At 43.9% G+C, this 16,343-nt stretch overlaps 1 protein-coding gene across 1 annotated transcript in view; it reads right to left on the bottom strand.

The window, feature by feature from the left end:
• OSBPL10 (oxysterol binding protein like 10) overlaps positions 1 to 16,343 on the bottom strand; it is a 361,435-nt gene that overhangs the window by 238,413 nt on the left and 106,679 nt on the right. The window contains exon 3 of the mRNA XM_066584791.1: positions 6,804 to 6,877. Coding sequence (XP_066440888.1) covers positions 6,804 to 6,877 — 74 coding nt within the window. The remainder of the gene's footprint in view (positions 1 to 6,803; positions 6,878 to 16,343) is intronic.

Below are 16,343 nucleotides of genomic sequence, written 5' to 3'. Positions count from 1 at the left end.
GTGGGTGAGCATTATCCTGCTGAAAGCCTGTTGGAAGTCTTGCCATGCGAGGCCATACATGAGGCCAAAGGATTTTCTGCACATATTGCTGAGTTGTTTGTGTCCCTCGATCACTACTAGGGGTGACTGGCTGTTGTATGTGATGGCTCCTCAGATCATCACACCAGCAATATTGGCAGATTGTCACTCCACAGCAAAGGCAAGATTGAAGCTCTCCCCACGAGGCCTCAATACCTAACCCCTTAGTGCCGGACCGTTTTTGCTATTTTCCCCCATTTTCATTTTTTTCCTCCTCTTAAAAAAATTGTAACTCCTTTATTTATCCATAGACGTCGCTGTATGAGGGCTTGTTTTTTGCGGGACAAGTTGTATTTTTCAATGGTTCTATTTATTATACCATATAATGTACTGAAAAACTTGTACAAAATTTTAAGTGGAGAGAAAAGGGAAAAAAAAAAAAAGACAACATTCCACCATCTTTTGGTGCGTCTTGTTTCTACGGCACACAAACTGCAACGAAAATGACCTGATAACTTTATTCTATGGGTCAGTACAATTACTGCGATACCAAACTTATTCGTTTTCTTTTTTGCTGTACTATTTGTATTTTTTTTTTAAATATTTAATTTTTAAAAAATATTTTCTGTGCACAATAACGTGATTTTTCTATTTACATAGTTGTGTGAGGGCTCATTTTGTGTTGTACGTCCTGTAGTTTCCATTGCGTACAATTGTCTTTTTAATCGCTTATTACATTTTTTCTTGGAGATAGGGTGACCAAAAAAGTGCATTTCTGGCGTTCTTTATTTTTTTTCGAACGAAGTTCACCGTGCTGGGTAAATAAGGCATTACTTTGATAGATCTGACTTTTATGGACGCAGCGATACCAAATACATATTTTTGTTTATTTTGATTTCTTTATTGCACATATGGCAAAAGTGTTTTTTTAACAAATTACTTTTTTTTTTTAATTAGTAAAACTTTATTGTTTTTATTTTTACACTTTCTTTTAGACCTCCGACCTAGAGGACCACAACCAGCGATGCTTTGATTGGTCATGCAGTATGATGGAATGCCATAGCATTCTGACAGGCAGCCTACCAAGCCACCTCACGGAGAAGGCCCCCGGCTGCCATGACACCTGCACGGCTCCCCCGATCTCACCGCCGGGGGAGGGGAAGGGGGGGCGTACAGGACCCCCGATCAGTCGGGGCATTTAAAGGGTTAATAGCCGCGATCGGGCACGCGGCTGATTGCAGCTATTAATGCGGGTGTCAGCTGTAATAAACAGCTGACACCTGCACTGTATGGAGAGAGATAGCGGCGCTATCTCCCTCCATACACGTCCTGCAAAAGCAGGACGTAAAAACACTATGGGGCCGTCACTAAGGGGTTAAACACAACTGCTATTGACCCCCCAAACAGAACCTGGCTATGCAACTTAAGACAATACGATTACAGTCCGTAGCAGTGCAGGTTTCTTGATCACGACACCACTGCCAACGAAGGCAACGGTGTTGGGATGTCAATGGCAGGGCACAAAATGGGCGCCATAACACTAAGTTTCTTTCTAGGCATCTGAAAATGGTCTGGGTAGAGAAAGGGGTCTGTAATGAAGGCGCCACTTGTGTCTGGATGTTGGATAACAAAACTGTTGATCTCCTCATACTTGTTGGTGGATCTGCTCCACTGGTGGTCTGTCTGTCCATCCGTCCTGTTCGACCATCTATGTATGTCTTCACATAAGCACTACTCCCAACACCTCCTTACAGATTGGTCAGAATGGCCAAGATGATAGACTATTCATTGAATGAACAATCCTGATTCTTTCATTCTAATAATGTGCCCACCCCTAAAAATCTGTTAACTAGGTAAAATGTCTTTAAGTGTGTCGTAGAGTTATGTCTAGCAGTCAGCGATTCTTAATAAGAGGTACACTACACATAAGTAGCCTTTGAGAGACTCCTTTATAGGGCAATAGGGGCAGCACTTCTTTTGGCCTATGGTGAGAAATCCCAGTATCCATTTATACCTCAAATGTGATAATTTGCATATCTGTCTGACATAGAAGTGCATGCCAAGTTTTGCAACAATCCAACATTTCTATGTGGTACATTTTGTTTGTCAATTAGTGTATTTCGTAACACTCTTGCATCGTAGCTAAAATCCAAGACTAGAAAGGTCTTTCCATTGGACTGAAAAAACTTTGTCTGCCCCCCCCCCCCCCCTACCTTCAAGGGGTCATTCCTTACTGGGATGGTTGTCAGTGTGAGGGAAAACCCTCTAGGTGAAAAGGTAGGGGGCTCAGCTCTTACTTTAACATCCCTGATTTTGCGATTTTTGTCTCCTAAAGGGCAGTTTTCTCCTGAACATTTTTGTTTCTATTACAGGCGTTTTCTTTTTGTCCTCTGCTTTTTCAAGGATGTTGTGAAGTGCAGGCCCAAAGACATATGTACGCCTGAATGAGACATAGTTTGGTTAAAATCTTGGTCAGCAGATATTATATTTAAATCCAAAGGGCTCCCCTAGACGTATTGGGCAAGGCTTCTGATCTAGCGGATGGCCTTACAATCTCAGCACAGGCATCAGCAATGAACCTTGTTGCCGTTTGAAGTAATGGGATGGATGAGAGTTTATACTCTCTGGAAGTATGATTTTTAAGGTCACTCAGCTTGGGATGGCCAAATACATATGTAGACTGTGCCACACATGGCTGGATTCATTTTAAGCAAAGCTGTGCAGGACTTCATGGTTTTTTGTTTTTTTTTAAGGCGACTTTCTGCCTTTCCTAACTATAGGGTCTCTGAGTTGTGTGCAATCTTCAAAGCAGAGAGCAGTCTTCTTAGCAACCCCCTTTAAAGGGGTTGTCCCGCGCCGAAACGGGTTGTTTTTTTTTTCAACAGCCCCCCCGTTCGGCGCGAGACAACCCCGATGCAGGGGTTAAACAAGAACACCGGACAGCGCTTACCTGAATCCCTGCGAGCCGGTGACTTCTTACTTACCTGCTGAAGATGGCCGCCGGGATCTTCTCCCTCGGTGGACCGCAGGGCTTCTGTGCGGTCCATTGCCGATTCCAGCCTCCTGATTGGCTGGAATCAGCACGTGACGGGGCGGAGCTACAAGGAGTCGCTCTCCGGCACGAGCAGCCCCATTCAGAAAAGAAGAAGACCCGGACTGCGCAAGCGCGTCTAATCTGGCGATTAGACGCTGAAAATTAGACGGCTCCATGGAAACGAGGACGCTAGCAACGGAACAGGAAAGTGAAAAATTTCTGATAACTTCTGTATGGCTCATAATTAATGCACAATGTACATTACAAAGTGCATTAATATGGCCATACAGAAGTGTATAGACCCACTTTGTTTCGCGGGACAACCCCTGAAACGTCTACTTTAGGCGTTTCAGCCCATATTTCCTCATCATCAAAAAGAAAACATCTTTCAATCTTTTTAGGCCTGTTTCACACGGGCGAGAAACTCATGCGAGATTTGTGCATTGCAAGATGCACAAATCTCACATGAATATGAACCCCATTCATTTCAATGGATTTCTATACATGAGCGATATATATTGCTGCATGTTCTATCTTTTCACGTTCCTTGGAATGTATAGCCGATTGTTTTCAATGGGGCAGTAAAACACATTGCACGGCGTGCGATGTAAGACTGCCCACTGAAAACAATTGGAAACACTTGCCGATCCTCTAAAGCGCCTGAAAGCCACGCCGGAGGATCGCTACGTCATAGAGGGGTTTTTTGCGTAAAAAAACCCGCATCGCCGTCAAAACGCACGTTGGCGAGAACTCTGCCTGATATTGAACTCGCCTGTGTGTAGGTAGCCTTAGGAATAGTCAGACATCTCTCTGGATCCTTCTATTCAACAATAGTTTTTACGTTACTGTGTGGTATAAAGAGCCTTTTCTTCCTAGAGCCAGGCCTGTAACAGCTCATCCCATACACACCACTGTTCCTTCAATTGCACCTTTATAAGGCAGTCTTGAGATGCCGGAAGCAGCTAACAGGAGCGAACATAACCAAGGGGGCATAGCATTCAGGCAAGTGCCGCAGTCCCTTATTCTAGTGACCAGTGGGGGTTTCAGCAGTGAGACCCCAGAACGGAGGTTCAAATGAACATCTGGCATAGCTACCAATTCAAACGACCTGCCCGTGTACCAAACGTTTGTGGTCTTCCACCGCTTCCTGCAGTAATCTGCACACACACACATGTACGGACCATATGGTTACATTGTCCCACATGCCAGAATGCTAGGGAACCCGAAATGGGAGCTGCAGCCAATCAACGCAGTGAAATACGTAAACCCTCTAAAGAGCACAGTAGATCCGCCAAGTCTGGAAACATCTAAACAGCAAGGACAAAGCCCAGCTCTTCATCACCAGCTGTCTGACAGGTAAAACAAAAAAGGGAATGTGGCTGTCAGGTACAGCAACGCCAGCTTCTGACTGAGCAGGAGAAGCTCTTGTCTGTTAGTGCTAACAGAAAGGCAATGGAGATGAACAGATGGTGGGCGGGAGGAGGTGGTAAATTCTTGCCCGTTTCCTGTCCCTAGTAGGGCCATGTACAGCCTTATTGTCAGGACCAGCGGCTCTCGGAGCCTCTGTGCCCGCACTGCCGATCCCATCACAGGGGCTGCAGAAGTGCGGCGCAGGTGAGCCCCGGTTCTGAAGATCTCCTCTGGCTGTTTTAATTCTGGTCGCCGCCGAGTTTCTAGGGACGCGCCAGGTGCCATCTCACACTGCGTCCCCGCGGCCATAACTACCGGGCGCGCATCCTCTGCAAAACTGAAAAACATGGAGCTCGCCTTTAGCGTCGCAGAGGGTCGTGAACGACTAAATAGCTAACAACTGCATCATTCTGCCCACTCCCTGGTCTTAGCCAGTCTTCCTCATCACCGACCTGCATGGGTGGGGCTAAATTTTTTCACTGTTCTAACCGAAATTATGGTAAATTAATTTGATTGTTCATCCAAACCTAGTTGAGACCATCACTTCAAGGAATGGGATATTTTGTTCATTTTTTTTTAGGTTTTGACTATAAATTATTTTACAATTCCATACAGGACTTTATCAAACAATCATTTTTGCCTTATTTGCGGAACGTTAGCAATTATCTAAAGAACATACAATTGACATTTCACACATAATCTTATAAAGCTGAACAGTCGCTCTTAATCTTCTGATGAAAGTGATGTTTTATATAAATGAGGCGTATCAACATTTTTCCTTCTCTAAGCTCAGTGTTTAAAGCAATCTGCTATTTCACTAATACATTTTTTTTAAGAAATACTGCAAATCAAACTTAAAAGCTGTCATTTACAAAATAGTTATCAAATATCTTTTGTCCAAAAGTGCTTTCTCCCAACTCCACCATAAAATGAGCAAACAAAGCAAAATGTGCATATTTCAGTGAAAATAGAGGAAGAAGTCACTTATCTACTATTAGGGTAAAAGTTTGGGCATGGCAAAAACCAACATGCTCGACCCTTCTTCTTTACGCCAACATCGGCTGTAGAGGACCAGTCAGGTCACAATACAGCTCAGATTGCCAGTTCAGACAACTCTTACCTGATGTGTAGGACATCAGAACTAAAAGCAACAACAAAGATACAACATGGAGCAATTGTAAAATTGTTATGATCCGAATTGCAGCATATGATGGAATAATATGCAAGCTGATGTCTCAGATACAGTTAGGACACATACAGATAAAATGGCAAGTTTATTAAAGAAATTATATTTCCAAAGTAAAAAAAAAAAATGGACATTTAAGGCCAAAAAGAGACTCTGAACAAAAATAGTGACGGCCCCTTCAAAAGAGGGATACTTAGGAGGTATGTCGTTGTCCCTTAAATCCATTCGAGGCCCCTTTATTGATCTTCTGAGATGCCACTGATATCTTCTATCTAATGCCACACTGTATCAGTAGTCTGGGGCACTACTGCTCTAATTGGCCAGTGCTGGTCACGCTAGCATTGCTGGCCAATTAAAGAGCAGTGAGAAGTGCTAGTTAAAAGATTTCAGCAGCCATCTTGGATGGCCAATATCAGGGCCTGGGAACAGGCAGATCTGAGAGACAATAGTGCAGGGACTTCTATGATGGCAGATCCTAAGGGTAGGTCATCAATAGTTTATCAGCCGTGCTCTGCCATTACAAAATGCGAAGTGATGTGCCTGGTATACACTGAAGCTGCCTCCAGCACTCACCTGCGCACCGCGGCCACTTCACACAGGCCAGTGGCAGGAGTCCCAAGTGGCAGACCCCCACCTATCTGATACAAATGACCTATCGTAAGGATAGTTGATCAATAATTTTAGTCCCAGAAAGTCCCTTTAACTCTGTGGCTGAGTGAAAAGCAGGAGATTTATAGCACTATGAAAAACAGAGCATCCGCCTTGCTTGACTAATCTGCTAATATTTAAGAGGATCATAACTGGGAGAAATGGTCAATATAATTGGAAGATCACTGTCATTATCACATGCAATATAGCTGTGAGGGTAATACATTCAGCTAACAAACAGAATCAGTCACTTACATTGTCTCCTTGTCAAAATAATTGGACCATGTATAGTCTACTTACGTTTTCCAAAGAATCTTCAGTTCCGATAAAATTCCACAACTTTTAGAAAACTTTTTGAATTGTTTTAATTTCTATACAGTAGACCACTACAGGACTCCTTCGCACGCTTGTAAGTCTAAATTGTAAGCTTTTGAGCACCAAACATTTACGTACTCTAATAACATATCATCGTCCATTAGCATACATAGCTGTATGAGGATTATTTACCTTGGAGTCTGTATGCTGCTTGGCACATGCTTGAAGCTGAGTCAACCAGAAATGTCGTTCCTTGGAATCAGCAGCTACAATAGGAACATGAAAAAACACATCATAATTACTATATTCTACTATCAGACACGGAAACTATTTCAAGCTTCTAACAAATGCAATTTGATTGACTGCATTTTCTCTTCCTTTATAATTCTAGTTAAACGTTCTATAAAATCACCTTTAATCACTAAAGAGGTATAAAGTACAGTTTATATAACTCATCAAGTGATTTAAAAACAAGTTGCCTCATGAAGACAAACCCTGCATATATCCCCTATAGGGGACATCAGAGTGGGGTCACCAACTTGGGACCCCTTTATGGGCCAGAACTATACGAGTGCCCACGTTCCACCCCCATTCACTAGCGATGATTGTTCCTGGGTAAAAACAGGAGTGTTTTGCTGACACAATCTGTTGGGGATCTGTGCCCAACAGGTCATCCCGTATGAAAAGGTCTTAGGTGGTCATATAGAGGAAGGGGCGTCCCTTCGTCCTCCCTCCCCAAAAGACAATCGTGGGGTGGCAATGTAGTGCTCCTATTACACCCTGCCAGGGTTTAATACAATGACAGCAGAGAAACAATATACTGCAATACAGGAGTACAGTATTGTATAAGTGATTGAGATCACATGCTCACATCCCGCTAAAAGACTGAGAGAAAATTAAAACTTAAAATTCGAAAAAAATGTGTACATAAATATAAACAAAATATTTTATAGTTGCATTCAAAACCATGAACTAATACAACGTAATGCTACTTCTTACCCCACATATTAAATCCAGTGAAAAGGGAAAAGGAGGGGGGGGGAGGGACAGGCAGTGTTAGCTTTATTTTTTTTTGGTCAACTTTGCTCCCAAAAGATGATACAAATAAAAATTGAAAGGCTCGGAAGAACAAATGTCAAAGTACACTTTTTTGGGTCCGGACTGGCAGGTTGGGCCCCCTCGCCCCCTGCTCAGGATTTTTGGCATAATGCGCTAAAAAATAAATAAATAAAAATGAACAGATATACTCACCTCTGACCCCCACAGCTCCATTCTCTCATCAGCTTCCAGCAGCTGGTCATCTGTTGGCACATGACTGCTGCAGCCAATCTCCGGCCTCAGTTGTATCTAAGTATGTGATCAGCTGCTGGGAAGTGGGAGATAATGGAGTGGTGGGAACAGCAGAGTGGAGATCAGAGAGGAGTATCTGGTCTTTTTTTATTTTACTGATTTATGCCAAGACTCCTGACCAGGGCCAGGGGGATATAAACCCTAAGCAGGGGCATAAAGGGGCACCACAAATACTGAACAGGGGCTTGAGGAGACATTATTACTGAGTGGGAGCATAAGGAAGCATTATAACTAACCAAGGGATCAAGCAGGCACTATTACTGTGTGAGGGGCACTAAAAGCAGCACTTACTGTTTGAGGCCTACAGGAGGCACAAAAGGGTGAGGGATACCATTATTGTTTGGGGCACTATGGGTGACATTACTCCTATTTGGGACACTATGGATGTGAAGCTTGTGTAGAGGTGTGGATAATGTAGGGAGGAGATTGGACAATTTGTAGCCAGAAGTCATCATGGCGGTATGGACTGGATGAAAAAGACAGAAAAATTGAATAACTCTAATCAGAGGATGTCCAAGATTAGCCTATGACGAAGAAGTGTCCAAATCAGGAGTGTACAGGAGTATAGGTCATAGGGATCAATTTGGGTTTGGGCCTGACTTCATAAAGTGGGTGCAGATACTTTATGGCTCTCTGGTAGCTTATAGTCAAACTAACACTCATATCTCTACATGAATCTCTGAAGAGGGGTACACAGAATGGTGTCTACTGTCCCTAGCCCTTTTCGCTCTAGCTATCAAGCCTCCAGCAATTCAAGAGCATGCGTCCTGCAGAGCGGTTGGGTTTAAAATGAGCAATTATGAAGAACGTATTGCATTGTATGCAGAGAACAACCATTTTTCTGAAGGACCCAGAGTCTTCCCTCACTTTAGTATTCTCCATTTTTGATGCTTTTGGGCTTTACTAGGCTGACTAGCGATGCCTGGACCAAAGTGGTCAATGACATAACGCCCCTGTATAAAATAACATGCGTATTTGGCTCGTGGCTGCCCTGTCAAATTTGCTAGAATTTGGGGGGTGGGTGGGGGTTAAACAGATTGCTCTGCGACCACATTAGAGATGGCTGCTTAACCACCTCCCTTTTACAAAGCAGAGGCTCATACACAAAGCAAAGTCCTGTTTCTCTTGACAGTTGCGCTGTGTGGTTCTATTGTTCGTTTTTGTATTACTTCTTGCTTATCGTGGGTTCCCTGGTTGGGAATCCTTTTCTCTTGGTTTTATAGTTTAAGGCCTCATGCACACGGGCGGATTTGAATAGCGGATGTTGCAGCAAATACTGCCTATAGCATGCTATGGCAAAGTGATTTTTCATGTACCCGTGCAGAAATCAATTGCGGCTTCCATGCGCAGATGAAAAATCACAGCATGCTACATTTTTATGCGGGCTCCGCACGGACGGCTTCCATTGACTTTAATGGAAGCCGCCCTGCCCACAGCCTACCTGAAATGTCAATTGTGGATTGGCTGCGGGCACCCGCGTTATTGCCTAGCGATGGTGTGGGTAAATCTATACTGCGCATGTCCGACAGTGAGCCGTCACTGCAGGGGCGCGGCTCGCATCCAGCTGAGAGAATTCTTGCAGCAGGATCCAACCCAGCAGTCCGCAGGAGGCCATAGTAAATCTCTTGATGCTGTATTCTACATGTGTTCTAAAATAAACAAAAAAGACATTGCAGTAGTGTAATTGCAAATCAAGAAATACTGCTTTGCAAGAGAACATTGGCGCTGACCACAAAATCCCTGAAAGCTGCTGTATGGTTTCCTCCATCACATTGTGTTGCTAAAATACAATTATGATGTAATGTATCAACCTCTTAAGGTGACTTCGCTTACAATTGATAAAAAGCCATTCTCCACTCCCCAGAGAAGCTGGTTTTCCAGACATCCTCCAGCTAACATGCTAACCGCTAACCAGAGGTTTTACGTGATATTTGACAGTAAGGCCTTTTAATCATTTGTTACTGTGAAGCTGTAGAGTACATTCCAATAGGTTACATGCTGCTATTGTTTCTATTGGCTTGCAGCGCTCATTACTAAGCTACATTATCTCCTCATCATTGATATATGCATTCTTCACCAAAATACCTTTACTTTAAGCTCTTATGTTCTCTTGTAAGACAACCAAGATAAAGTCAGTCTGCTCTAGCCCTATTAAGGCCCATTAAGACAACGATTATTGCTCAAAAGTCGCTCAAAAGACATCTTTTGAGCGATAATCGTTGTGTGCATTTACACGGCAAGATGATCGCTCAAAGTTCGCTAAAACAGCAGTTTGAGTGACAGTTTTGAGCGGTCACTTTGCATACGTGTGTAAATGAAGGCGCACGCTGTATGCAGGAAACAAGCGGGACCGCTATCTTCTGCATACAGCTGTTGTCTTCTCGGAGGGCTCAGCTGGTATCCAGCTGAGCGCTCTGAGCGGGGTATGCAGAAGAGAAGCAGAGCCGCTTGTCTTCTGTATACAGCCGTTTTCTTCTTGGAGGGCTCAGCTGGTATCCAGCTGAGCGCTCCGAGCGGGGTATGCAGAACACAGCTGGAGCGCTGTCTTCTTCATACTGCGTCTGTGTTCTCTGAGCGGGATGCCAGCTGAAACAATAGTAACAGCGGTATCCCGCTGAGAACTCAACCCGTGGTACTGATGAGGCTCATCGTCATCTTTCAGCTTGCTGAAAGAGAATGATTAACAGTTCGTTAATGAAAACTGCACAATGGCCGTGCAGTTAGACCCAATGATTCTTGCTCAAAAGACGGCTTTGAGTGAGAATCACTGGGTCTAAATGGGCCTTTACTCTTGATGATCCCGTCTCACTTCTACATCAGTATCTTTGCATTATTAGCTCTACACAAAGCACATTTGTGTACGCTCCAAGTGAAGCACATTTAAATCAAGGCGCACATATGGGGGTATTTTTTTATATTCTCATATATATATTTATTTTTTTTTCACTGAATTTTTTTCCGATTTTATTAAAAAACTATTGCTTTTAATTTATAGTTAATTTTTTTAATTAGTATATTTACACTCAAGTACAGAAATTGGTTCCTCATTTTGTTTTGGAAGTTGAGATATATAATTTTTATGGTCTCGGATTGCAGGGCACATATGGTAACGGTTTAGGTTGGCGTCGACGGTGGGTCACCTTTATATAGTATTATTCTGGAATTTTATTTTTTAACTTATTTTTGTAACTTTTTTTCCTTTTACACATCTAATGTTTCCCATGATGACATACAAGACCTCTAGGGGTCATTCATTTTTTTTTTTTCCTTTCACACTTTTTCACTGTAGCTGGGGAAGCCATAGGAGCATCAGTTACAGGGCAAAACATCTCCCTGACATGACAGTAGGCACTAAGGCCCCCTGTTCGCGGGCGTTGGGGTATCCTGCGGCGAATCTCAGCCGCGGGAGCCGCCGCCCGGGAGTAGGAGACGGCGATGGTTCTCCACAGGTCAGCCTATCTGACAGACAGGCTGACCGTGGAGAATCAGGGCAATTCGCAGCATGCTGCGAATTGCTGGCCGCGAGCGGAGAATCGCAATAATTCTCTGCTCCTGGACACGGGGCTGGCGTGATTCGCCATCAATTTACCACCAGCGAAATCACTGCCGTGGACAGGGGGCCTAACAGAGCTGATCTGGGTCTGATAGAATCCTACAGCACTGCTGTGGCAGGGGGCACCCAGCGGTCACATGATTGCCGGGTTGAATAGTGGAAGTGGCACTTCCGCTTTCTCTCTTGACTACATAGTACTCAGTGAGCATTATATAGTCTGCAAGAGACAAGGCCGAAGCGGTTAAAAACCACTTCTGCCTTCTTCGAGTCCTTGATTGTGACCAACAGCTGAGGACCTGACCTGCTCTTGGTACATTGCATAGCTTTAATCCCACTCCGTATTTTTACCATCGCCCGGGTTTAAAGCTCTGGACCAAGCGCCATAAAGTTATGGTGCTTTATCCTTAAGGGGTTGGTTATCACACTTCTAGCTGTTTTGCTGCAGGAAGCAGACAACTCCATATGTTACGCAGTGGCCTGTGTTGATACTGCAGGCTGAATCCTACTGAAGTGAATGGGACTAAACCTGCAGTACCAACCCAGCACACTGCACAATCTATGGAGCCATTTGCTTCCTATAACAATTTACATTATGCATCATGGACCTTCAGTCGCTAGAGTTTTCAGGTTACAGAGATAATGCTATGACATTTCAGAATAGACATTTTGAAGATGCTGTTCAAACAAAGGTCTGAGTCGTAGGGATGGCACTGCGTCGGCCTCTCCATACCTGTACTATCTGGAATGACCGTTTTCTCCCCGATTTATATAAAGGTCGAAAGCACTCTAGATTAGGTTGGTGTGGAGAGGCCAGCATGGCACCACCTCCATCATGGCCAGCTAGTTTGGCCAACATCAAAGTACATCTATTCTGATGCATTGTTTCAGAATACGACATACATGCTCGCACTGTACATACCTGCCCTGGGTTCATGTTGGCAGTGATTTGGGCAGCATGAACCTGGTGACAGGTTCCCTATGACTCGGAAAGTCATAAATATCACATGAAAAAGTTCATCAAGAGAAGAAAACATTTCCACGGTTTTTAAAATCCGAGGGCCCTGCATACAAGCCCTGTCAGCTGAAGAAAAACTAATCTTTCAAAAAGAGGGTTATTGATTTAAAGGGGTTGTCCCGCGGCAGCAAGTGGGTCTATACACTTCTGTATGGCCATATTAATGCACTTTGTAATGTACATTGTGCATTAATTATGAGCCATACAGAAGTTATAAAAAGTTTTATACTTACCTGCTCCGTTGCTGGCGTCCTCGTCTCCATGGTGCCGACTAATTTTCGCCCTCCGATGGCCAAATTAGCCGCGCTTGCGCAGTCCAGGTCTTCTCCTGTTCTCTATGGGGCTCCGTGTAGCTCCGTGTAGCTCCGCCCCGTCACGTGCCGATTCCAGCCAATCAGGAGGCTGGAATCGGCAGTGGACCGCACAGAAGAGCTGCGGTCCACGGAGGCAGAGGATCCCGGCGGCCATCTTCACAGGTAAGTATAGAAGTCACCGGAGCGCGGGGATTAAGGTAAGCGCTCCGGTGAGCTTTCTGTACGTCCCTGCATCGGGGTTGTCTCGCGCCGAACGGGGGGGGGGGGGGGTTGAAAAAAAAAAAAAAACCCGTTTCGGCGCGGGACAACCCCTTTAAATCACAGGTCTCCAACCTTTTGTACCTTGTGAGTCTCATTTATGTTTTAGTGATGATTAGGAGCTACCATTTAATTTAAAAAAATGGAGGGGAGGCGTATGAACTGAAACTTGTCATTACTAGGCTTCCTTCAAACACTTATTGCCCAATGAATAAAGTCAGCTTTTTTAATTGGTATAGCCAATATTTGAATACATTTTTTTTGAATTCACACATTTTTCACAAGCACTTTTTGTAACATTTTTAATGGCCTGTAGACTTTGTGCACATGACCGCTTCAGCCGTGTTTTTGTGCATGCATGCCAGACTGACCGCGGGTCTCCTGACCTGAACACAAGTATCCTAGGAATTAATGCTGCTCAGAGTTTGGGTCAGGAGGCCCGTGTTCAGGCCAGGGGCCGCATGTCTGTATTGGAGATGCAAAAATGCAGCCGAAATACAGTCGTGTGCTCCCGGCCTTAGAGAAGCGTATGCAAACGTGCTAGAAAAGGAGAGGGGAAAAAAAAGGTACATCTAGCCAACAGCCTGCTGCAATTACTAAGAAACACCACCGACCCCAAAGATGCATCACACGTGACAACAGCACCGCGCCGTTTGTAGCGCATTTATCCCCATCAACTCACAGCTAAAATCTGACATTTTCCCAAAAGGAAAAAAATCCTGGAAAAATTCCACTTAAAATGTGGATTTGTTTTTTTGTTTTTTTTTTACCAAAAACACTATACCAAAGTATTACACTCCCTAAAGGCCCGTTTAGACACAACAATCATCGCTCAAAATTCGTTTAAATTATCAAAAGTGAGAAATGGACATTCACTGAATGAAGGCGGAGTGTGCAGGAGATCTCTTCCATCCGCCCGCCTCCATGCAGAGTAAGCAGGCATAGATAAACGACGGCTGTTTTGGGCAATTATCAGGCAACGGTCAGCCCATATAAAGTACCCGTTTGTATGCAGGAACTCTGCTTTAACAGGGATTCTGTCACCAAGTACATGAAAATTGCCTTAGCTGAGCTCCGCGTCACGGAGGCGGGCCGCACCGCCGACTTCTCTCCACCCGCAGCATGTACACTAACAGCTCCCTATACACAGAAGGGAGAGGTCAGTACGCACGCAGCAGGGGGAAAGAGGACGGCACGGCTTGCCTCTGTGACTCGGGGGTCAGCTCCTAGGCAAACTTCATGAACCTGGTGACAGAATCCCTTTAAGAAATGTGAAAATAAAGTCTCATTATTGGTATATGCAATCTACTACAAAGTGCCTTCACCAAGCTCTTATGTATTCCTGCAAGACAACCAAGATAAAGTCAGCCTGCTCTCCTCCCATTACTCTTGCTGATTCTATCTCAGTCCAACATCAGTCTAGGACTACACCGGCTAATGCACATTTTTATTAATGTGTATTGAATTCTCTACAGATTCTCTCCACTAGTTTTCTATTGTACTTCATTTAGGTGATAAAATAGGCTGAGGGAATTTGTGTATATTTATTAAAAGTGCCAAAATTGGGAAAAATTTGAAAAAAATGCTATTTTTTGACAATATCAACCGTAATATCTGAAATATGTGCAAACCTGTAGAGCCCTTGAGTGGCCAAAATGACAGAGAGCCCCCACAAATGACCCCATTTTGAAAACTAGACCCCTTATCAAATTCACCTGGGGGTCTACTGCGTATTTTGACTGCACAGTTTTTGAATGAATCGAAGCAAAGCAAAGGAAAAAATTTCGATTTTCGCTTTTTTGGCAATTGCATCATTTTAAAAACACTTTTTTGTACAGCACACATATAAATTAAGACTTCAACCCCAAAATGGATAGTCCTATTTGTCCTGTGTTCAGAGACATACCCATTGTGTCCCCAGCCTTATGTCTGTATACACAACGGGCCCAAACCCAAAAGGAGAATCAAACTTCAACTGACTTAACTTTTACGTTATCGCCAATATCCGCTGGATAACGGGGATCACGTGACTGGGGACTACTCACTGCGGCCCTCGCTCACTGCTCCAGGCTCTCTGCTACCTTGAGTAGCCAGGAGTAAGGAGATTTTAAACTTCCCAGGCGCTATCCAGTTTCTGCGCTGGGGTCTGCCATTTTGGCGATTGGCACATGCGCAAACGCTGAGGAGAGGTCCGTGGCTAAAGATCCCGTCAGAGACATCACCGCAGGCGTTAGGTAAGTAATTTCACCTTCCCTTACGGATCGGGTCTGTGACCGGAAATTAACTTTTTTTACTTTTACATGATCGCCATTATCCTATGACTAGCAGTGATCACGTGACTAAGAACCAAGGACCGCGGGCGCCGTGAGATCTCCAGTCTCTTGGCTATGTTTGGTAGCCATGAACATGGAGGTTTTAAGTTAAATTCAGGGGCCTTAGGTACGTAATTTCACCTCCCCTCAAGGACATGATCCATGATGGGAGATGAAACAACTTTTTTTTTTTTTACACTTTTTTTATTTACTTTTACATGATTGCTCTTATCCATTGGCAGAAGACTGGTATGCGCAGAATAACAGCGTCAGGTCCTGGAGGAGGAGAACGCCACAGGAAATCACGGAAGACGGAGGCGAGTATCCTCAGTTTCCCTTACAGATCCGATCCGTAAGGGGAGCCGAAACTATGCTTCAGCACACAAGGGCCAAAGGTGCCCTCATGTGCCCGCACCTCTTGCACCAAACTCCTGAACTCCTTTTACGTATTACTATATGGACGGGTGAGCCCGGCCTGCGATAGAGGGGAGATCTCAAACTAAAAGGACTTTCTCCATTTACTTTTGTAAAAGATACAAAACGTCTGATGAACCCATTCTGTGAGAAACTATTTCTGCAGGGTTATTTTATGTTATTGCAGAACACGATCTTCACAGATGGAGAACAGTGCTTTATCAACCCAGATGGAAGAAATCCTAAATAGTTTTTTCTTATAAAGTGTTTTTCCTGTGGTAATATAATGCTCTCAGAACTTTCAACTTTTTAAATAATAGCAGCCGGTGTTAAACACTGCGCAATAAGGATCCGCCACATTTTAGTAGATAAGAGCTACTCTTCTAGCTAAAACATGCCTTTCTTAAAATCAAATCGGAATTTAGTATATGGAATTTAAGTGCATCAAATGGAAAACAAAAAAACATAATTTGTAAGTTGAGAAGGCTGTTGATTTAAAGGCGTTCTGTCAAATAA

This window comes from Eleutherodactylus coqui, chromosome 12 (assembly GCF_035609145.1).
Source record: "Eleutherodactylus coqui strain aEleCoq1 chromosome 12, aEleCoq1.hap1, whole genome shotgun sequence".
NCBI classification, from domain to species: domain Eukaryota; kingdom Metazoa; phylum Chordata; class Amphibia; order Anura; family Eleutherodactylidae; genus Eleutherodactylus; species Eleutherodactylus coqui.
The sequence above is the reverse complement of the archived record's forward strand: the minus strand, read 5'-3'. Positions and strand labels throughout refer to the sequence as shown.